This window comes from Podarcis liolepis (genome assembly GCF_965112155.1).
Source record: "Podarcis liolepis genome assembly, chromosome: 9".
In the NCBI taxonomy this organism is placed as follows: domain Eukaryota; kingdom Metazoa; phylum Chordata; class Lepidosauria; order Squamata; family Lacertidae; genus Podarcis; species Podarcis liolepis.
Genome location: NC_139564.1, coordinates 73,364,398 through 73,386,237, shown reverse-complemented (window position 1 = coordinate 73,386,237; position 21,840 = coordinate 73,364,398). Strand labels below are relative to the sequence as shown.

Below are 21,840 nucleotides of genomic sequence, written 5' to 3'. Positions count from 1 at the left end.
TCAGATTGGTTCCACCAGTGCAGTAACTGCACTAACCTTCCCGCTAACTCTCTTCTCCCCCCCTCCAAGCAAGAGGAGATGTCACACCAGCTGGGAAACTAGCATTGTGGCTGCCCACCCCCACCCCACTGGCTGCTTCTACTTTCATGCTGCCGATGCAAGATTGCATGTAATTCCCCCTCTGGGAGAATAGAAAAGCAAAAAACGGAGTTGAGCAGTTCCGGCATCTAATAGTTGGCCCTTGACATTCCACAATCCTTAGGAAGCAATGATACTACCACTTCCACTTTCTCTTGTTCTGTGTATACATGAACAACACCCCCCCCCCCAGCATCCCTCTCCCTCAGTTTGCTTTGATCTTTAGCTTACCTGATACCATCTCTACAGGTGTGGGCTACTGGTCTGTATTTACCTTTAGTAACTTTCACTTTCACCTCTTAGGCACCCTCCCTTGCTTTTTTTATTCATCTCCCCACTAAACTTTTTATGCAACCACATTGGCCTTTTTTATATTTTTCCTATTTTTATTTTTGTTGTTGTTTACTGGTCCCCATCCCCGTCCCCCGATTATGCCTTTAGTAACATTTTCTCCAGGAACTCCCATTCATCTTGGCCTCCTTCCCTCATTAATGAACCTAGTCTTTCTCTGAGCTTATTAAAATCAGCTTTTTTTCTGAAATCCAAGCAACATGTTTGCATTAAGACCATAAATTCCAGCATTACAAAGTGACTTCCCCCAAGTGTTCCTTCTAATCATTCCCTTGCTTACGTGTAAGAGGTAACAGTTGCTATGCTTGCTTTCACTGGGCACTCTCTTAATTGCCAAGGGAGGTTTGAAAGGAGCAGGCTGCTGGCAGCTAGCTTTGGTCTCCAGGAGCAGCACTGAGGGTGGAGCTCTTTGTATACCTGGTAGCCATGGATATTTAAATCTTAAGAACTTAGGTGAGTGAAATGGGTAGAAAACCTGTCCAACATGTCTGACTTTACAATGGAGTAATGGAACTACAGTGTTTGGAATTTAGACAGCTCGTGGGACTATTTGCTGCTCTGCAAACTTAATTACGATGCTCTCCTATTTATAAGTAGAGTGCCCGGTGTCTGCATCATTAAGATGGAATACATATTTCTCGTCTTGTATTTTTCTTTTTTCCTCTGTCTCTGTGCTCTGGTATGCCTATATTTTTCGGGCTGCCAAGAAATGACTTACAAGCATGACGGTAAGAAACTCTGAGCTATTTGTTCATATTCTTGCGATGCTGAATTTAGTTTGAGTTTCTACCCTGTTACTTCGTTAATGACGTAAAAAATGTAAAGTGAAGTATATGAAGTTACTGAAGTTAAAAGAAGAGAAAAGGATATTTGTTTGTTTTTTACACAGTTTAGCTCCTGTTATTTATTTATTTAGTTAATTTATATATTGCTCTTCATGAGATTTTAGGGCAGTTCACAAAATAAACAGCTAATCGTTCAGTTTTCAATGATGTTCAGACCAGTTATTGTGCAAGAAAATCCCAGTGGATTTTGCCCTTTGTCTTCAGAAATAAGACATCATTTGCTCATAAAGAGCTCTTATGCTTTAATCAAAGTGGTGTCGCCCAGTGGTGAAATGGATAGCATATTCTAAACCTTTTTGGTGGCTCTCATAAATTTACTGCGGATCTTCTGGGGTGATGCTTATAAAATGTATGTTGCTGCTTTGTTTTGAGAAAATATAAACACAAAGGGTACAGTGGATGAATTTTGAGAGAAGAGAAGAGTTGGTTAAATGTTACCACTACTGGTCCACCTATTTAAGTGCTTATCTGATGAATACGGAACAGTTGCGTTGTAAATTACATTGCAGGTGTTGCATAAATCCCATGGTGCATTTAACCTCATAATAATGGTGGTGTGTTAATTTTCATTTTAATGAATACATTTCTCTTACACGGAAATAGTCTGTGTGTGATGCTTTCCAGGCATTTTTCATATACTGTAAAGCATATTAATTGGCACTCAAACGTTATGGGCCATTGATTAATAATGTAGGGAGGAGGACCATTGTGTGCGTTTTGGGGCTTGGAGGTCCTACCCCTCTTGTCTCGAGCTCTTTTGTGCTTTCTTCTGCCTCTTCACTTCTTTGCACAGCTGCCCTGTTTTCTACATTGCCAAGTCTTTGCTTCCACACGAATAAAAATAACTACTTTGTTAGCTGCCCATACAGTTATGTTAAAGGTGTGAAATATAAATTATGTAAATATAAAAAACCCTCTTCATTCTGACACATTTCTAATTCCTAGTCTTCACACTCCCATTTACAATTTCTATTCTTGTGTGCATGATCTCCTCCAAATCACTTTTTGAAGTGGGCTTACACATTCACACATACAGATAGTGTCCTCCAGGCACAACAGCACTTCATGGCATTTCTAGACAGCAGTCTAGATTAGGGATTAGGTGCCTATGGGAGATGGTGCTATTTAAAGGGCTAATCCCCCCCCCCCACAAAAGAATTCCTATAATTATCTCTTTCTTGTTGGGCTATCAACACTAAAGAGCTGTTTAACCAAAGAACCACAAGACACAATTGTGAAAACTCTTTGTAGGAGGCAGAGTTTTAATTCTGAGTTATAAATATGGTGTTATGTGCAACAAAACACAGCAAGGCTGTTAGAAGTATTTTGAAGCTCTAGTTCTGTTCTTTCTTTCGGTCGTAACACATACTCTGCTTAAGCCTTACCCATAGCAGCTAGTGGCGCAGGGCGCCAAGTTCTAGAGGGCGCCAGGGAAGAGGCGGAGGCTGAACACGGTGCCTCCCGGCATCAGCTCGCCACCCTCACCCGCCTTTGCCATGCTGCGCCGAAGCAGTGCCGCGCCCGGAGCCTCCGTCTGCCATGGCCACCATGGCATGAAGCGGCTAGCTGAGCCAGGAGGAGGTGCCTCCAGCCTCTGCCTCTTCCTCACCAGAGGAGCCACCCTCCAGCCGCTTCCCGCCTCCTCCAGCCCCACTGGCAGTGCTGTCCTCCCTAAAAAAAACTCTAGGAAATGGGGGGGCACGCCGGAGGGAGCTTTGCATCATGGCACCGGATATGCTTAAGACGGCCCTGGCTTAAGGTGAGGATTTTTACTACTTGGTATTTGTACGCCAAAGCTCAAGCTGATGTGCAATTGTGGGCAAGAAATCCTCATTTTTGCATTTCTTGGAATTGTGGGAGAGGGGTGTCATGAGCCCCATAATGCTGACTGCCTCAGGGCTGGGGCGGCAATTGCTGTCAGATGAGGAAGACGAGGAGGGTGCAGATTGTAGGGAGGACAGGCACCATGCCCCTTTTACCTTTGGAGGCAGTCCTGATGACTTCCTGTCCAGCCCCCTCCATGAAGCTGAGTGATGGTCTAGCAGTGGGGGAGGCCATTGACTAGCCTTCAGGGGAGCTGGAAGAGAAGGAGAAGCCAGATCAGCTGACCTCCACCCCACTGCTTGAACTCAGGGCTGCCTCTGCTGTTGGGAACAGACCCACGTCCCTCAGAGAAGTGTGCACCTCCACATTCACTAGTTTTGTAGGGACAAAGTATTGCAAGGGAGCGTGCCACATCTTGCCTTTAAAAGCTGGTGGGAGAGGCGTGACTGCTTCTCAGCTTCTCATCTTCTCAGCTTTCATTTGTCACGGACGCCAAATGCTGTTCTTGAACTCTGAAGGTGTGCTTTGGTGGTCTGTACATGTACTGATGATTTATGAGAATTATAAGATCTAAGATATAAAATAAATGTACCAAGCAAATACATACATAAATATATAAACCACATGTCTGAAACAGTACAGGAAGACAGTCCTGAAACCATTTTGTCTCTCCCAAATTGATCTCAAATGCAAGGAGGGAGGGAATGGGGAAAGAAGAAAGAAGATTCCACCTAAACATTAGGAAGAACTTCCTGACAGTAAGAGCTGTTCGACAGTGGAATTTGCTGCCAAGGAGTGTGTTGGAGTCTCCTTCTTTGGAGGTCTTTAAGCAGAGGCTTGACAACCATATGTCAGGAGTGCTCTGATGGTGTTTCCTGCTTGGCAGGGGGTTGGACTCGATGGCCCTTGTGGTCTCTTCCAACTCTATGATTCTATGATTCTATGATTTCTATTCTATGAAAAGCCTCCCCGTTGTCTCTTTGCTCACAAATCCTGCCTTAAGGGCACATTTAAGATATGCACAGGGGAGCCTGTGACCTGGACTCAGGAATTAAGTATCATCACAAAAGGACGGCCAGGCTCACCAGGTAAACCCATTAACAGCCAGGTAAACCCATCAACAGGTTTCCTGCTAGACAGGATGTGATGTATGTATGGTGTCTTGGGCTGCAAGGTGGCTATTTAAAAAGTCTATATAACGCCTTGCGCACCATTGTTCCGTGTTGCTCCTTCCTCCTTCGTGTGGTGAGTGAGGACCCTGTTGCAACAGTTCAATAAAGATCAGACTTACTAGCTGCCTTGTTTCTCAATATTCTCTGGTTGGCCTCTGTTATTTTCTGCTACCGCTAGGGAACCCACTTAGGGACTCTATACGGGTTCTTGGATACCCCATAAGGGAAAAGGGCAGATTTTGTTGACAACAGATGCAAGCCGTGAATGAAACTTCCTTTCTAAGACTTAAGAACTGCTGTCATAGCATGGGAGCAGGGCTGGCCCAGGGTGTTTTGCTGCTTCAGGCAAAACAGCTCTCCACTTGCTGCCCCTGCAGTGGGTGCAGAAGAGGTGGCTGCAGCAACTGCTGCACTCCTTGTAGACCAGATCCGCCACCTGAGGTGACTGCCTTACCTTGCCTCCTGGGTGGGTCTTCCCTGGATGGGGAACCAGGGTGGGGGGAGAGGGTTATCTGTGTTTTGCCCTAGCATTGTGCCCTTATTTCCTAATTACATGAACTCTGTCCTTCATTTCAGGCACTGAATCATATTATAACTGGTTTCTCATTTTCCTGATGTGCATAAGGTATCTAGTGCTGTGGCTAATCCAAAGCCCCAGCTATGCTTCTTTTGAGAATTTCAGCTGGGGGTTGGGAGGCTGAGGCCCACCAGATGGTGCTGGACTTCACCAGGCCCAACTAGCATGGCCAGCAGTCAGGGCTGATGATGGGGAGCTGCCAGGAACATCCCTGACCTGATGTAAATTATTAGCCTATTGTAGAACTGCCATGTTATATTCCTATGGAAGTGTGGTGTCTAAACATTTGAATAAAAATAAAATGTCTTGATAACAAAGACTGGCCAACTAGCAGCAATGACTCCATCTACAGGAGTGCATGGGAAAATGGTATCCCATTGATTTAACCCCTTCTCCTCTGAATGTTTCAGTTTTCTCTTAACTGCTCACTCTAATTTATTTTTATTTTAACTTAGTGCACATTAGTTAGCAGCTGTGTGGCATAAATGAAGAGCTTTGGTTAGTACATGACATGCACTCTGGTGTTTTTTTCTGGACTAGGATAGCTTGGCCACTGTGGTCCATGTATTGGAAGCATTGCAGTTGGGTTATTGCAATGCACTTTTTGTGGTTCAGAAGCTGCTACTTGTGCAGAATATGGCTGCCAATGTCTTCACTGGGATATCAAACTGCACACATACTACACCAATGCTAAAAGAACTGCACTGCCTGCCTATTAGCTATCAAGATCTTGTTAACATATGAGGCCTTGCACCACTTTGGATCAGGTTATCAAGTAAATTTCCATGCGTTCACTGAGAACATCAAAGGAGACTCTGCTGGCAGTGTCGCAGCCTGCAAACTACAATCTAGTGGCAGTTTTGAAGTGGACCTTATCTGTAATGGTTCCCGTTCTCTGGAATATTCCCCCCCCCCGGCACTCTAGGGACTCAGCTACATTAGTAAAGAAAAACCATTTCATATGCGTTATAACACTGTTACGCCAGATGGTGCTGTGGAGTCCTGTCAACATGATTTCCCTTTATGAAGTTTACAATGGGTTTAACTGAAACTCGTTTTTAGATGTGTCTAGATCCAGCCTAGGAGACCATGTATTGCATTTCAAGTGTTTATTGAAAACATATCTTTGTGTGTGGGCATTCCACAACTGTTGATTGCTGGATTGTACTGATTTTTATTTTTAGTATTTTATAGGCAAAGAATTAATTAATTAATTTGGTTGCTATTTATCTTTGTGTGTGTGTGTGTGTGTGTGTGTGTGTGTGTGTGTGTGTAATATTTATCGAGAGTTTTAGAGTTTTTGACTCCTTAATGTTGGGGCAGCCAATACGGTGCCCGTCAGACATTCTTGGACTGCAACTCCCAGTAGCCTCAGCCAGCAAGGCCAGTGGTTAGGGTTCATGGAAGTTGTGCCAGGTTGTTCACCCTTGCCTTGTGGGTAGTCCAAACTATAGGAAGCCAACCTAACTTAGGCTGGTGCAAGTTATCTCTATTCCAAACTCTGTCCAGGAGCCCCTAGGCTTGGGCCCTAGGTCACAAGGGCAGGGCTTGGAATAGGTGTAAGTTATTGGGACTTACACTGGCACAACTTCTGCAGGCTGAGGGACGGATACTGCTGGATGTTCAGCTGGGGTGAGGCCTTTACTCCAGCTTAGACCTGGTTGAACCCCATAGCAGCAGGAAAAGCCCAATACAGTGGTGCCCCGCAAGACGAATGCCTCGCAAGACGGAAAACTCGCTAGACGAAAGAGTTTTCCATTTTGGAGGTGCTTCGCAAAACGAATTTCCTATGGGCTTGCTTCGCAAGACGACAATGTCTTGCGAGTTCCTGCGGGTTTTTTTCCTTCCCCCCCTTTTTCTAAGCCGCTAAGCCGCTTATCAGCTGATCCGATCAGCAGATAAGCCGCTAATAGCGCTAATCCGCTAATCCGTCAATGGGCTTGCTTCGCAAGACGAAAAAACCGCTAGACGAAGAGAATCACAGAACGGATTCTTTTCGTCTTGCGAGGCACCACTGTATGTCACAAATTCAAACTCTCTCATCCTGGTGGATCTTGGGTTTGGTTTGTTGCTGATCACATTGTGGAAGAGGACATGGAAAATATTTCCCTATGCCTTTGCTTGAGAGACTGTGGCTGAGGTGCATAGTTTGTGGATAGTTATTTTGGTGCTATGCTGAGGACCAGGTAGGACTCCTTTGGCCTCCAATTCTTGTCACCTTCCTTAAAGACAGAAATAAAGGCCCTTTGATACAGCTCTTTGAATCGTTTGCTTGTCTATAACAAAGTGCATTGGTCTTATTTCAGAGGCATGTTGTGGAGACATTTTTTGGATTTGACGAAGAATCCGTGGATTCAGAAACATCATCAGTAACTTCCTATAATACAGATAAAACGGACAGGACTCCAGCTACACCAGAAGAAGACTTGGAAGATGTAAGCGCCTGTGACTTTGATATGGCATACTGTCATGGACTGGTTGGACGTAGAGGAATGGTGGGAGGCACCAGCTGGGGAGAAGGCTCAGAGCCTGGTGGGACAAGGGGGAGAAGAGGCGTCGGAAGCTGCAGAGATAACAGGGCTGGGTGAGTGGGGGGAGTCTGTGAGAAGAAGTCCCAAATCAGAGGCAGAAGCTGAAAGTTAGCTTCACATAGGTGCAATCTCAAGATTGCTTGGGGAAAATCCTGAAGAGGAGAGGACTTAGGAAGCTGTGGGGAGATGAGGACCTGCAGTCTCAGCAACTGCCTCATGGGGGCAAGACCTGCCAGAGACGAGCTGCTGTGCTTATGAGGCCTGACGCTCATGTGCCGATTGTGTTTTTGCTAATAAAGAGTTAACTCCCAACTTGCTCAGTGGGGTTAACTGCTGGCTCACTCCTGTCACGTGCTTATGTCTCTCCCAAACTCAGAGCAATTGGAAGAATGTGGTCCCAAGGGCAGTTCCCAGTGTTGCCATGGTACTTGAAGGTAGTACACTTCATATAAACTGAGTCCACAGGAAAGTCTTCACTGGAAGTACCGGTACAGAAAGCTGCTGGAGAAGAAACACAGGGATCGATCAGCCCCTCTTCTCGTCCTCCCTCCTCCTCCTCCTCTCTGCAGGCAGAATGGGGGGATGTAAGGCCGAGAGGGCTGAGGAGGAGAGGCTTCAGGGGGTGTCCAGAAGTGCTGAGGGCCAGTGATTCCCCACCTTCCCTAAAGGGTTGTGCCCATGTTTTAGGGATGCTCTTGGATCCAGCACTTGTCGCTAGGCCAGAGGCTCAGAGCACTTTTATCCTCTATGGCTGATATACCATCTGTTGCCTTATCTGGACTGGGATAGCTTTGCTCTGATAGACTCTTATTTGGATTACTGTTGCTTGTGGGGCTGCCTTTGAAAATGGTCTGGAAACTTTAGCTGGTGCATACTAGGGGGCCGTCTGCTTCCAGTCAATTTCAGGATCCAGTTTTAAGAGCTGGTATTCGGTGCTCATCTCGCTTTACTGGCCGATGGAGCTGGCGTACAGCTTCTGGGTCATGAAGCCAGCATGACTAAGCCGCTTCTGGCGAACCAGAGCAGCGCACAGAAACGCCGTTTACCTTCCTGCCGGAGTGGTACCTATTTATCTACTTGCACTTTGGTGTGCTTTAGAACTGCTAGGCTGGCAGGAGCAGGGACCGAGTAATGGGAGCTCACCCCGTCGCGGGGATTCGAACCGGCAACCTTTCAATCGGCAAGCCCAAGAGGCTCAGTGGTTTAGACCTGCGTCCCTATTATAGGAAATAAAGATGGCTATTACCAATGTAATAATGAAAGAGATTGGAAGCACAAGTGTAGGGGAGAGATCTGGTGTGGTGGTGATGGCTGGTGTCAAAGTTGGATTGGGGAGACCATGTTCCAGCCCCCAACCAGCCATGGAACTCACTTTGGGCATAACCCTTTTTCAGCCAATTCTACCCTGTAGGATAAAGGGGAGGGCCGGAGACACTATTGTTTTAGCAAGAGTGGGATATAAATCTAACAAACACAGAAGCAACAGTTTCATGTTCACAGCAAGGCCTTGACCCTTTTATAAATCAGATTTCTAAAAAGGCTGGGACTTTTACAATATTTAATGTACTGGTTAGGGGGCTAACCAGGCTGGGATAGCTGGGATAGCAGGCTTGTTTGTTTTTGAATGTCTGATGTAGATTTTTTCAAATTTTTTGTTCTGTATGGGACAATGACAATAAAGATTATCGTATCATACTGAAACTATAGCTAAGTTTGTGTTTCAGTCATCACCAAAAGTATCTTGATGTTTGCAATTTCAGGACATGGCAAAAAAGTGTAAAAAGACTTAGCTAGAATGGCATGCCTGCTATAATTTGTTTATTTACAGAGTTCTTTCTCTTTTAAAATGATGACAGTAATCTTTTTTTTTTTACATTTCTTTAAAGAGCACCCCTAAAGAAGAAGCTGATTTGCGGTTCTGTCAGCTAACCAGAGAATATCAAGCTTTGCAAAGAGCATATGCTTTGCTCCAGGAACAGGTCGGGGGAACCCAGGATGCAGAAAGAGAAGCAAGGGTAATTTTTTTTAATGTGGCTTTGCAAAAAATAAAATGCAGGTTCTTTCAGTTAATTTGACATACAGTGGTGCCTCGCAAGATGAAATTAATTCGTTCCGCAAGTTTTTTCTTCTTGCGAGTTTTTCGTCTTGCGAAGCACGGTTTCTCATAGGAATGCATTGAAAATCAATCAATGCGTTCCTATGGAGACCGTCCGGGGACAGAGGGGAAGCGCCGCTCTGTCCCCTCTTTTGAAGCAAGGGGCGGAGAGGAGAAGATCGCTTCTCCCTGCCGCCCCTTGCTTCAAAAGAGGTCCGGGGACAGCGGGGAAGACGCGCTGCGCTTCCCGCTGTCCCCGGAGCTTGCGGGGCAAGCTTTGTTTTGCGAAGCAAGCCCATAGGGAAATTCGTCTTGCGGGGCAAGCTTCGTTTTGCGAAGCAAGCCCATAGGGAAATTCGTCTTGCGAGGCAACTTGAAAACGAAAAAAACCTTTCGTTTTGCGAGTTTTTCGTCTCGCGAGGCGTTCGTCTTGCGGGGCACCACTGTATGTTCAGTTTAGAAATGCCCGGGCTTTGCCTGTTTAACTCCTTTGCTCTGTCTGATTTTTTAAAAAGCACTCTTTACTTTCTTTTAAAGTTTTACCTTTGGTATATAGTCGCTGTTAGCTGGTATGGGCATTTGGATTTGCTTTGGAAACATCTTTTTTGTGTGGATCCTGACTTCAGAGTCGGATCCAATAAAACTACAGACTGGATCTCAAATTTGTTGCATTCTGGAATTGCCAGTTTCAAGCTGTGAAGTGGATCTGAAAAGTCACTGAGCAACTTGATATGTATGTTTGTAATATTTTTATCCAGGAAGTTTGTAATGTTTGAAGTTTTAATCTGTTTTTAATATTCTGATGGAAGCCGCTCGGAGTGGCTAGGGATACCCAGCCAAATGGGTGGGGTATAAATAATTGTTTGTTTGTTTGTTTGTTTGTTTGTTTGTTTGTTTTCAATTTAAGGCAAAATGTCCCTAAAATTGCTTTATACTATCATCTAATAATAAGAAGAATCAATATTTTAAGGTGATGCACTTCTTGACCTAATGGAGCTTAGAAATGTTCCAGTAAGCCTTGGTGCTGAAATGCTGGATTCCTCCTAGGTGGGACACAAAGCCCATCACCAGAAATCAGGTTAATCTGATTTGGGCAGCAACACTATTCCTTGGTAATTTGAACCCTTTCCCATTTTACTTTGAAGCATGTTTTAAGGCAGAGTGTCCATCAGCTTGATAACGCAGTTTATTGACGTTCCCTTTAAATCAAACTGGACAAATTTTATTCTCCATAATTCTTTTTCCATCATAGAATTGTAGAGTTGGAAGGGACCCCAAGGGTCATCCAGTCCAACCCCCTGCAGTGCAAGAATCTTATCTAAAACACCCTGACTAACTTGGGTTTACTGCCAAACCCAACATAGTATTTACGGAGTGTCAGCGTAGTTGGCCCCCACTACCGCTTTCAAAACAGTTACTGATTTCGTTACTATAATGGTTGGGAGTTACTCGTGCGTCATCCTGCCCCTTTTGGGCGTTAGGTTGCCTGGTTAACCCTTCGGACTGCACAGCCCATCTTAGCGTGGCTGCCCTTAGTCACTCGTAGAATCTGTCTGTGGGCGTTTCTTAAACCGCTGCCAACATAAGAGTTGTTTGACACCCAATCGTCTCCGCCTCTCACTGCGCGGAAGTCTCCTGCGCAGGGTGGGCGTGGGTAGCGGGGTGCCTGGGCTCTCCTCACTGACTTCCAGAGAAGAGTCCTGGAGCCCCTCCACCTCCTCGTCCTGTTGCTCTCCTGGATCCCTGGTGTTACACTTATTTCCCTCCCCTTCTCCCAAGCTGAGTCTCCCCCTGGTGCTGGGACCTTCGCCTGCAGAATCAGAGACCCTCTCCTTCTCCCATGTCTCTGATGTCAGTTCCCTGACAGTTACATAAATCCTACTGGAAATGCTGAGTTTTGCAATGATCAATTGTGCGCAAAGGCAGAATATAGTAGAACCTCCTATATCCCAGTTGTTACCATGACATCAGTTAAGTATTATTCTTCAAACTCTCTATTCAGACACGGGAACAACTACAAGCTGATCTTCTCAGGTGCCAAGCAAAAATTGAAGACTTGGAGAAAGCTCTGGTTGAGAGAGGACAGGTAAAAGACTCTCTTCATACTTTCCGTCAGTTCATTCTCTCTTCTGCATGCAGCGCTGCTCTTATCATCTTCATTGCTTCCTGGTACATTGCTGTGTTTGATGTACAATAGACGAAATGGGGGAAAACAATTGTCTTGAATGGAATTATATGTACTGGGGAGAAGGCCTTAAAAGTAGTGAAATAATAAAAACACATTAAGGTTGATATCCTTACCAATACAGTCCAATAGCATCTTGAAGATTCCCACCAAGACCCTTACAGAAGAGAACTTCGACTGATGATGTCAGCTATGTATTTTCCATCTCCATGATGTAGTAGTTTAGGCACTTGCTCAAAATATTTGTGTTTGTTTTGTGTTGTCTTTGTAAGCAAGCAAATGACCCCATGTTTGCAAACAGCATACTGTATTCCTTTATCAAACAACACAGGAAGATTCTGTATCATATAGAAAGGTTATGACATACAAGCTTAAGACAAATCACAATTTCTTAGTAACAACAGATCACAGATATAGAAGATTCCTTAGAAAGTTAGTTTTCCTATAACTCAAGTAAAAACTGTAGCTCTTCATTTTGCATAAGGAACCTCAAACTGTAGCATGCACAGTTTTTATTTAGTGATGGGGGAAATACATAATTTTACGAAGACTGCACACTAGATTTGTGGGGGTCCATTTTATTCAGCCCCATTTGGGAGTTTGTGGACCCACAAAGGCCTACTAGTGCTCAGCACCCCTCCCATGCCCCCCTCATGTTGTACCCTTTGCTAGAGACAGGGGTGGGTCATGTGGGTCAGACCTATTGTGAGAAGGCCAGGGAGCCTAAGGAGGTATTAGGCACTACTGCAGATGTACAGCACTTCCCGGTTGGTTTGCTGTCATGGAAAGGGTCATTATTTTTGATGCCGAAGTACCCAGAGTATAGCCTGCAATCATGGCAGCACCTGGGTCCTCTCTAGTCCAGCATCTTTCCTGGCTTGGATTAGGACTTCTCCGCTGCCTTCTATCTCTGGAAAGAATTGAGAAGTGGGGGTCAAGTGCCCTGACTCTTGGGGAAGGGCAGTGTTCCTAGAGAGGCCTTGGCCCCTGCTGTGCACCTGTCACACATTCTGGCGGCTTACCTTCTTCTGCTGACATTCAGAACAAGTCCTCCTGCTGCTACAGCAGTAGAACGCGGGTTAGAAGAGACGATGTCAGGCTCCAAGCAGTCTTACTGATCCTGGCTCAGCTCTGCTGCGTTTGGGGAGGCAAGACTCAAACTTGCATATTTCCTAACAGAAACTAAGATGGTTTTTGTTCTGATTCCTTGCTCTTCTTACCTTTATAAGCATAGGGATGCTGTTTGCGGTCAAATGGTACATGCCATATATATATATACATATATTTAATCAAACTGTTAACACATAGGAAATGGCTGCCTTTGCATGAGGGCCAGTTTAACGTTTTTGAGTGGAGAAGCTTCCTTGCAAACACCCTCAAGGTATTCAGTCCAAATGTACCTTATCTCTCCAGGGCTGTGGACTGGGTGGTGGGTGGGACCCAGTTTTGCTAATTTACGGCAGGGGTCAGCTGTGTATAACTCGGTGGATGTCTCTAATGTCACTGAGAAGCACCTCTCCACAATTCCCAGAACAGTACAGCTTTTAAAAAAATAAAATAAAAAATATCATTTGCATTTTGTCAACATAGAAGGGGGAAAAAACCAAATGTACACAAGCTCCACTTTTAAAAATAAAAAGGAGTGTCTCTCCTGAAACATGGGGAGAAGTGACTGCACCAGCATTCAGTTTGCTGCTACACATTTCCATTGCTAGCAAATCATTCTCACTGTGGGGCTTAGGGGCCACTCTGAGCTCTAGTTTACTGCTAGCCTTTTCTTTATGTACTCCTGTATTAAGCTACGGAATGTTCCACAATTGTGAATGTCTCTTGAAGTTCTAGGAAAACACAAAACACTTTTTCTTCTTGGGGCATGGTGTGTTTACTACTTAGTTCAGTACTAAAGTGAAACTGTTAATAAGCAGTTCTTCAAAATAAATTTTGTTTTGCAAATCATGAAGTTTTCTCGTGCATGATGTAATTTATTTATGTTTAGTAAAATGGTTGTTTTGCAGCAGAGCTAGTAGTATTATTTTATCATCAACGAAGTGGCTGCTTTTCGCCTGAATTGGCAAGCAGTTGTCTTTATTCACGAAGAGATTTAAAATACTTCAGATTGTCTCCATCTCTTTAAAAATAGGAATGTTCCTCCCTATCATGAAATCACTTAGTGCTTTTCCTAAGTACTTGCATAACAAGTACCTTGTTAGCTTTACAAAATAAGATAGACCGGTCTTGTCACCCTCATATCGTCAATGGCCGACACAAACTGTTAGGCAGCTTGCATAAGCTCAGACTTGACTAGGTAGTCTAACAGCATATATGAAATACAGTGGTACCTCAGGTTACATATGCTTCAGGTTACAGACTCCGCTAACCCAGAAATAGTACCTCAGGTTAAGAACTTTGCTTCAGGATGAGAACAGAAATTGTGCTCCGGCGGCGCGGCAGCAGTAGGAGGCGCCATTAGCTAAAGTGGTGCTTCAGGTTAAGAACAGTTTCAGGTTAAGAACGGACCTCCAGAACGAATTAAGTACTTAACCCGAGGTAGCACTGTAAATTAAAAAATTGTCCAGTAGCACCTTAGAGACCAACTAAATTTGTTCTGGGGATAAGCTTTCGTGTGCATGCACACTCCTTCAGATACACTGAAACAGAAGTCACCAGACCCTTCTATATGGGGGGGCGGGGCGGGGTGAGGTGGGTTTTTCCCCCAGAAGGGTAGTAGGAGATGGGTGATTGACTCATATATCAAGTATTTGGTAGCACTTTTAAGTATGTGAGCATGTTCCTGCTTGCCCCGCTCTGAACCACTGCAGCTGCAATTTAGCTGAGAATCTGTACCTCTGTGTGAAGGTGTTACTTATGACTGTCATTTAAAGCCAGTATCGTATGAGACTGGAAGAGCTGAACTAGTGTTTGATGTCAGTAATGGCCTGGATGAGAGCCAGTGAACTGTCCTGTGAGTAGATGGTTCTCCAGTTCAGGGAGATGATAGTCAGTTCTGGATGAAGTTGCACTATCACTTAAGAAAGATATCCCCACCTTGGCCCTCAATCTAAGCCCAGGTGACCTCTGTAGCACACAGTAGTACCTTTCGCCAGTTTGGGCTGAAGTGTCAGTGACCACCTTTCATAGGCAGATAGCCTGGCCATTATTATCAATGCTCTGGCAACATCCTATCTGGGTTACTCCAATGTGTTTATATACAGGGTTTTCTCTGAAAAAGGCTCAGAAGCTTCAGTTAATGCAGAATGCAGCAGTCAGAGTTTTGATGGGCATTGCTCACATTGTGTATTAAATCTCTTCACTGATTGCATATTCAATTCTAGGCCCAGTTCAAAGCTGGTAGCTGCTACTTAACTTTAAATACCTAATTGGCTTGGGACCCAAGGACTTAAAAGAGCATCTCCTCCCATACCTGCTTGCCCACACTATAATGTCATCGACCAAAGCCTTTCTACAAACGCCACCTCCATTAGGGTCGAGGTTTGTTTCAGTGGGCAAACTGAAGGGCAGGGCTTTTCTAGCAACCCGGGCAGTGCAGTAAGCTCCCCTAGAGTGGTACACTTGAAGCCAATTTTGCTGCTTTGATGCTGTGCAATAACTTCTATTCACCCAGATAAATTCAAATCTCTTGATTTGAATTCTACTTTTATATGTTTGTTGTTTTGCATGCTTTTTATTATTTTGTAAATGTCTTGGTCATTGACAAGTTGCAGTGTATATGATTTTTAAGCATAAGTAAAATACATTGTAATTCTAAAAATTCCTTGCAGGACTCTAAATGGATAGAAGAAAAACAGGGGCTTATCAGGACAAACCAAGAACTGCTAGAAAAGGTGGGTGAAATAAATGGTGGCCTCAATATTTCCAGAACTGATTACAATAACATCCTTTGTGCTGAGTAACTCAAGTTTTTACATTGATAATTTTGTTTTCTAAAAGTGTGTGATTAATACAAACACTGGTTTTGTTTATTAAATTCATGTCCTGCCCTTTCCTCGAAGAAGCTGGGTTTCACTAGCCAAAATGAAACTATTAAGAGCCTTCAGAAAAAATTATATATAGCATGTAGTAGGCAGTAAGGGAGAGGATAACTGGATTGTTTTAATGATAAAACTCTTTGGGTTCAGTCAGTCAACCAGCTGCAAATCCACCTAACAGTTACCTTGTTCAACTAACATTTTACCAGCTTCCTCACAAGAATATCATAGGGGACTTTGTCCAAATCCTTACTGAAATCAAGATACGCTATGACCATGGCATTCCCCTAATCCACTAAGCTTGTAACTCCATCAAACAAGAAATGAGACTAATCTGGCATGACTTATTTTTTAGAAGCCCATGTTGGGTTTTGGTAATCACAGCATTTTTTTCTTAGCGCTCACAGACCGACTGTTTGAATTATCTGTTCTAGGAACTTTCCAGGTATTGACGTCAAGTTCATAGGCCAGTGGTTACCAGGGTCTTCTCCCCCCGCCCCACCTTTTGAAGATGGGGACAACATTTGCCCACCTCCAGTCTGCAGGGACCTCACCTATTCTCCAATAATTCTTAAAGATTATAGACAGAGGCTCTGAGATTACATTTGCAAGCTCCATTAGTACCCTTTGATGCACCTCACCAGGCCCTGGAGATTTGAATTCGTTTAAAGTAGCCTGGTGTTCCCTTACCACCTCTTTTCCTATATTGGGATGCAGCTCCCTCCTTGCATCTTTTATTCTGTTATCACCAGGTTGGGCATTGCTTTCCTTTTAGGCAAAGTAGGTGTTGAATAGTTCTGCCTTCTCTGTCACCCAATAGCATTTCTCTGTCTTCTCCATGCAGAGGACCTACCACTTTCTTGTTCTTCCTCTTGCTTCAGACATAACTGAAGAAACCTTCTTTATTATTTTTAACCTCTCTTGCAATCCTGAGTTCATTCTGAGCTTTGGCCCGCCTGACCTTCTCCCTGTGTACTCATATATACTCCTCCTTTGTGATTTCCCCTTTCTTCCATTTCTTATACATGCCCTTCTTAAATCTCATCTCATCTCATCTGTAAGCTCCTTATGCAGCCACACCAGTTTATTTAGATGCCTCCCACTTTTCTTTCTTGTTGGAATTGCCTGCCTTTGTGTCTTCAGTATTTCATTTTTAAGAAACTCCCATCCATTTTGGACTCCCTTCTCTTTCAGTATTTCTGACTGTGGAATCTCACCCAGTAGTTCCTTAACCTTTTTGAAATCAACCTTTTTAAAGTCCAGGTGCATGCCTAACTACACTTGCCCCTCCCTTGCCCCTCTATATCATGAAACCCAAGATGACATGATCACTTCTTCCCAAAATTCCCAATACTTCCACTTGGTCAATCAGTTCCTGCCTGTTGGTGAGGACCAGGTCCATAATCTTCTTCCACCTCCTGGGAAAAGAAAGTGTCAGCAAAGCAATGGAGGAATTTGTTGGACCTTACTTTCTTGGCAGAATGAGTTCCAACAGATAGGGGTAGTTGGTCTCCCATGATTACTGTTGTTGGCGGTGGCATCTGTCTGTCTCAAGACAATGGAGTGCGCCTCTGGGGGTAAAGGCAAACTGCTGGAGAATCACACTGCTTGCTGTGGCTGCAGAGACTGGTAACTCATAACAGCTGCCTCGTGTGTTGTTTTTGCAGTGTTAGCAGCACCAAATTGGCTTCTTGGGGTGCAAACCTGGGAAGTATGTATGGAGGTCCTGGGCTGGTAGATCTCTCCTGCTTGAGGTTTTTAAGCAGAGGTTGGATGACCAGCTGTCATGGATGTTTTAGCTGAGATTCCTGTATTGTAGGGGGTTGGACTAGATGACCCTTGGGTCCCTCCCAACTCTTAAGATTCTATTATTCCTTTTTGAATGTTTGGTAATCTGCTGCAGGAAGGCATCACCCAAGTCTTCAGTCTGGCTTGGAGGTCTGGTGTTACTCCTCTCTTCCTGTTTGGTCTGTTCCATTTGAATAGGTTGTACTCCTCAATTTCTACATTCTAGTCATGAACCTCATCCCACCAGGTTTCAGTGAAGCCTATTAGGTCATCTTTGCCATCCTGCATTAAGAATTTCAATTTGCCTTGCACATTTCCCATACTCTGTGCATTAGTACAGAGACAAGTGAAGCCATGAGTCATTCTCTACAGATGCTTCCGTCTTATAGTTTCTAGTCCTTTAGCAGGTTTTTGGAGTACCGTCTCAAGTTTCCTGTGCATCAGTGAAGCAGTTATCCCCAGTACCAGGTGTCCCCCTGTTGTCTGTAGTATTGTCTCCTTCCCCCTCATGATTTGTTTTAAAGCTCTCCTGAACAGGTTCAGTTCTTGTTAGAAGTAGGCAAACAAGATATGAAGACAATAGCCCTCTCTGGTAGATCACTTGGCAGCTCATATTCAGTGGCTTACTCTTTCTCACCATATACCCATCCTGACCATTAACTAGTTTCCTCTCTTCCAACCACTTGTTTTTTTAATGGCTCACTCCTAACTGCAGACTATTTGTGAATTAAAAGCATCCGTCCCAATACAGATCCTCAGGAACTTCACTTCCTGCATCCTACCATTGAAAGAACGTTGTAAGAACTGTCCGATTAGTCCCAATAACTGCTTCCCAATACTTGATCCACAAGAGGACCTTTGCTCTTATCTCATAACTTCTAAGTTTACTTGCAAATCTTTGGTGAGGGACTTTGTCAAAAGCTTTTTGAAAGTACAAATATGGAATATCCACTTGATCACCCTTGAAGAACTCTAAAACTTTACTGAGACAGGACTTACCTTTGCAAATACCACTTTGGCCTTGTTCTTTTATAGTCTTTATAATTTTATTTTTAAGCATGCTTTCCACCAATTTACCCAGGACTGATGTTACGCTAACCATCCTGAAGTTTCCTGGATCCCATTCCCTTTCTAAAACAAATCTTCCTGCATTCCTTACAAGGGGTACTCATGGGCTGACTTTTTTAAGGAGCAAAAACCTTTAGAATGCACACATTTTACAGAAAGGCTTACAAGGTTGTCCTAAGACTGCCTCTTTATTCCTTTTAGCATTTTTAACATTTTCAGCTGCTTTAAACATGGTAAACAAATACCTTTCAAGGGGCTTCCAGGAAGTGGCCGTTGTGCAGCCCCTCCCTGTGGAATTGTGCTGGGGGGGGGATGGCTGCCTCCATCTGCACATGGGGGGGTGTTTAAATGTGCCTAGAGACGAAACAAGCGCCTAATGACAATTGTTGGTACAGTACATATCATTCTGTGGTGAAAAGAATCAGCACGTGTTTTGCACCAGATTTGACCTTTGTGGAGAGCCTTACCTCCAGTAGTTTTTATTTCAACATGTTTAGAGACTCTGCAAGATCCATGACCACAGTGCCCAGTGTTTTCCAACTAAAGGTCAGGAAGAACTTTCTGGGGGTAAGAGCTGTTTGGCAGGGGAACAGATTCCCTCTCAAGGTGGTGGCCTCTCCTTCCTTGGAGGTTTTTGATCAGAGGTTGGATGGCCAACTGTCAGGGATGCTTTAGTTGAGATTGCTACATTGCATGAGTTTGGACTAGATGAACTCTTACCGTTCTCTGAATCTATTTGCCAAGTGCTGCTGAACTGGCATGGAATCCTCCTGTCACAAGCTGTTCATTTCTCTAAAGAGCTATTGTCTTGCTCAGCCTAAGTGGGGCCGGCATCTGGAAGATCCAAATTTGCAAGCCCACACTAGTGACTTTTTAGAACTGCGTATGATAGAATTCGGGACGCGGGTGGCACTGTGAGTTAAACCACAGAGCCTAGGAGCCTAATCAAAAGGTCGGCGGTTCGAATCCCTGTGACAGGGTGAGCTCCCGTTGCTCGGTCCCAGCTCCTGCCAGCCTAGCAGTTTGAAAGCACATCAAAGTGCAAGTAGATAAATAGGTACTGCTCCGGTGGGAAGGTAAACGGCGTTTCCGTGCGCTGCTCTGGTTCGCCAGAAGCGGCTTAGTCATGCTGGCCACATGACCCGGAAGCTGTACGACGGCTCCCTCGGCCAATAAAGCGAGATGAGCGCCGCAGCCCCAGAGTCGGTCACGAATGGACCTAATGGTCAGGGTCCCTTTACTTTTACCTTTATGATAGAATTCACTCTTGCATTTCATTAAGAGGCTTTCCCCCCAGTGGCTTTCATTTCTTTTGCATGCTATAAAGATGTTTGCAAGAATGTATTCTACTTCTCCCTCGGCTCATAGCTGCATGATACTTTTCTCTTAGATCTACAAGATAGAACAAGAAGAAGATCTGCTGAAGAATGAGATGCAGGATGCCAAAGACCAGAATGAGCTGCTGGAGTTCCGAATCCTTGAACTGGAAGTAAGAGATTCTCTGAGTTGTAAACTCACAAATGGAGCAGAACATGTCATTGAACCCAAGCTGAAATACGTATGACATCCATTAGCATCCATTGCATGTGTAAGGGAAAACTAACTGGATTTTCTGAAATCTGCCGCGATGTTGGGGCAATGAATATAATGCCTCTGCCTTAATGTAGTTTTGGAGAGCATGCTCACTAATTTTGCAAACTGTAACATAGACAATATGTATATTACATATAGTTTGTTCTGGCCAATAAATTTTTTTCTGTGTTTCTGTCTTTTTGTTTGTTTCATTTCCATGACTGCTCCTTTCTTGCATGTGACATTATCTGATACACATACTACCAACTCCCAGCTGGCATTATTTTAATTAACACACCTCTGTGCATTCTGCATGAAATCAAACCTTAGGCTGTGACACATCCCTCATCTTAATATTTTTTTTCTTAAGTTTACTTTGTCAGTTTTAAAAGGGAAATTTCTACAGAACTTCTCTTATTTTGTGGGGAAAAAATTATTTACATAAATCTGTTAATGAAGTAACGATGCAGTTTAAAATGAAAGAATCTTAAATAGAAAAAAATATGGTTACCTGAAGAATTTGCATTTTCTTAGCACATTAATTCATTCAGTCTGGTTCCATTGTGTTAAAGAAGTGGATGATATTGTTGCTACATTTTTTTTTTGTTTTAAAAATATGCTCCGTTGTAACGGGAGGGGTAAGACTGTTGCATTTTCATACCCATGTACAGTACATAAACCTAACTAAAAGATCATTAACAAAAATCATGTTCATTAGGCTATTTGTAATTTCATCTACTGAATATCTCAGAACTCTTGGCATGCATAATCTTCATTCCGCCTCATTCCACCTCAGCCTCACTTTGGAAATGCTTTTGTTCTGCATATTACTTAGATATCAATCTTGTTTGACCTGTTAAAGAAGGGGGTGGGCAAACCTCCATTTCTGTCGAGGGCCATGCTCTTTCAAGGACAAGAGCCAAAAGTGGGTAGAAGAACTCTTCCTGTCTCTCTTGCCCTCTGCTCTTCAGCTGGCAAGCCACTGGCAGTAAGGATAATATGCTTTTGCCAGAGGTCTGAACTGAGCACTTCTAGTGTTGCAGAGGGCTTTTGACATCAGGATAAGGGTCCTATCATCTAGTTAAAAGGATATTTGGTAGCAGGGCTACGAGTACCTTCAGCCAAAATAAACAGCTGCGGGATGGATAGGCCAGTGTGCCTGGCAGGAGGATACAGAAGCACCACAGGTTTATTTTGCAAGCTATGAAAATTAGCTCCTCCTTGAGATCTTGGCAATTCAGCTGTGGATGGAATAGACATGAAAATGAAACCAATGTTTACACTGATTTTTTTACTTCCCTCTTTGCTTTTGCTCACACCCAGTGCTGGAGGGGTGGGGAAACCTGTGGCCTTCCAGATGTTGAACTCTTAATTCCAGTCAGTATGCAGGACCACAGATTCCCGATCCTTGCCTTTTTTTATGGGCTCGCCTATCTAATAGTTAGACTGTTGGGTTATGAGCTGGGAGACCAAGGTGTGAATCCCCATTCAGCCTTCCTTGAAGATCCCTGGCCGATTTTGGGCCAGTTACAGTCTCTCAGCCTAACCCACCTCACAGGGTTGTTGTGAAGATTAAACGGGGAGGTGAGACTCAAGTACACCGCCTTGAGTCCCTCTCAGGAAAAGATGGTATATAAATGGAGTAAAGAAGAATAAGTCAAAGGAGTGGTGCTATCCAGAGTTCATATTCTGCACTACTTGGTTGGCA

At 44.0% G+C, this 21,840-nt stretch overlaps 2 protein-coding genes across 9 annotated transcripts in view; both read left to right on the top strand.

Moving 5' to 3' along the window:
• The window catches only part of JAKMIP1 (janus kinase and microtubule interacting protein 1), an 89,344-nt gene that overhangs the window by 42,897 nt on the left and 24,607 nt on the right, over window positions 1-21,840 (top strand). For all 8 annotated transcript variants that reach the window (XR_014516005.1, XM_083460459.1, XM_083460460.1 and 5 more), the window contains exons 9-13: window positions 7,214-7,342; window positions 9,325-9,453; window positions 11,536-11,619; window positions 15,498-15,560; window positions 19,951-20,049. Coding sequence is in view for 7 of the 8 variants with exons in the window: in XM_083460459.1 (XP_083316585.1) it covers window positions 7,214-7,342; window positions 9,325-9,453; window positions 11,536-11,619; window positions 15,498-15,560; window positions 19,951-20,049 (504 nt within the window). In the remaining variant the exon portion in view is untranslated. The remainder of the gene's footprint in view (window positions 1-7,213; window positions 7,343-9,324; window positions 9,454-11,535; window positions 11,620-15,497; window positions 15,561-19,950; window positions 20,050-21,840) is intronic.
• LOC310686669 (uncharacterized protein) lies at window positions 875-7,342 on the top strand. The gene is made up of 2 exons (XM_083460658.1): window positions 875-1,217; window positions 7,214-7,342. The coding sequence occupies exons 1-2, from the start codon at window positions 1,112-1,114 to the stop codon at window positions 7,243-7,245; spliced, it is 138 nt and encodes a 45-aa protein (XP_083316784.1). The 5' UTR covers window positions 875-1,111; the 3' UTR covers window positions 7,246-7,342.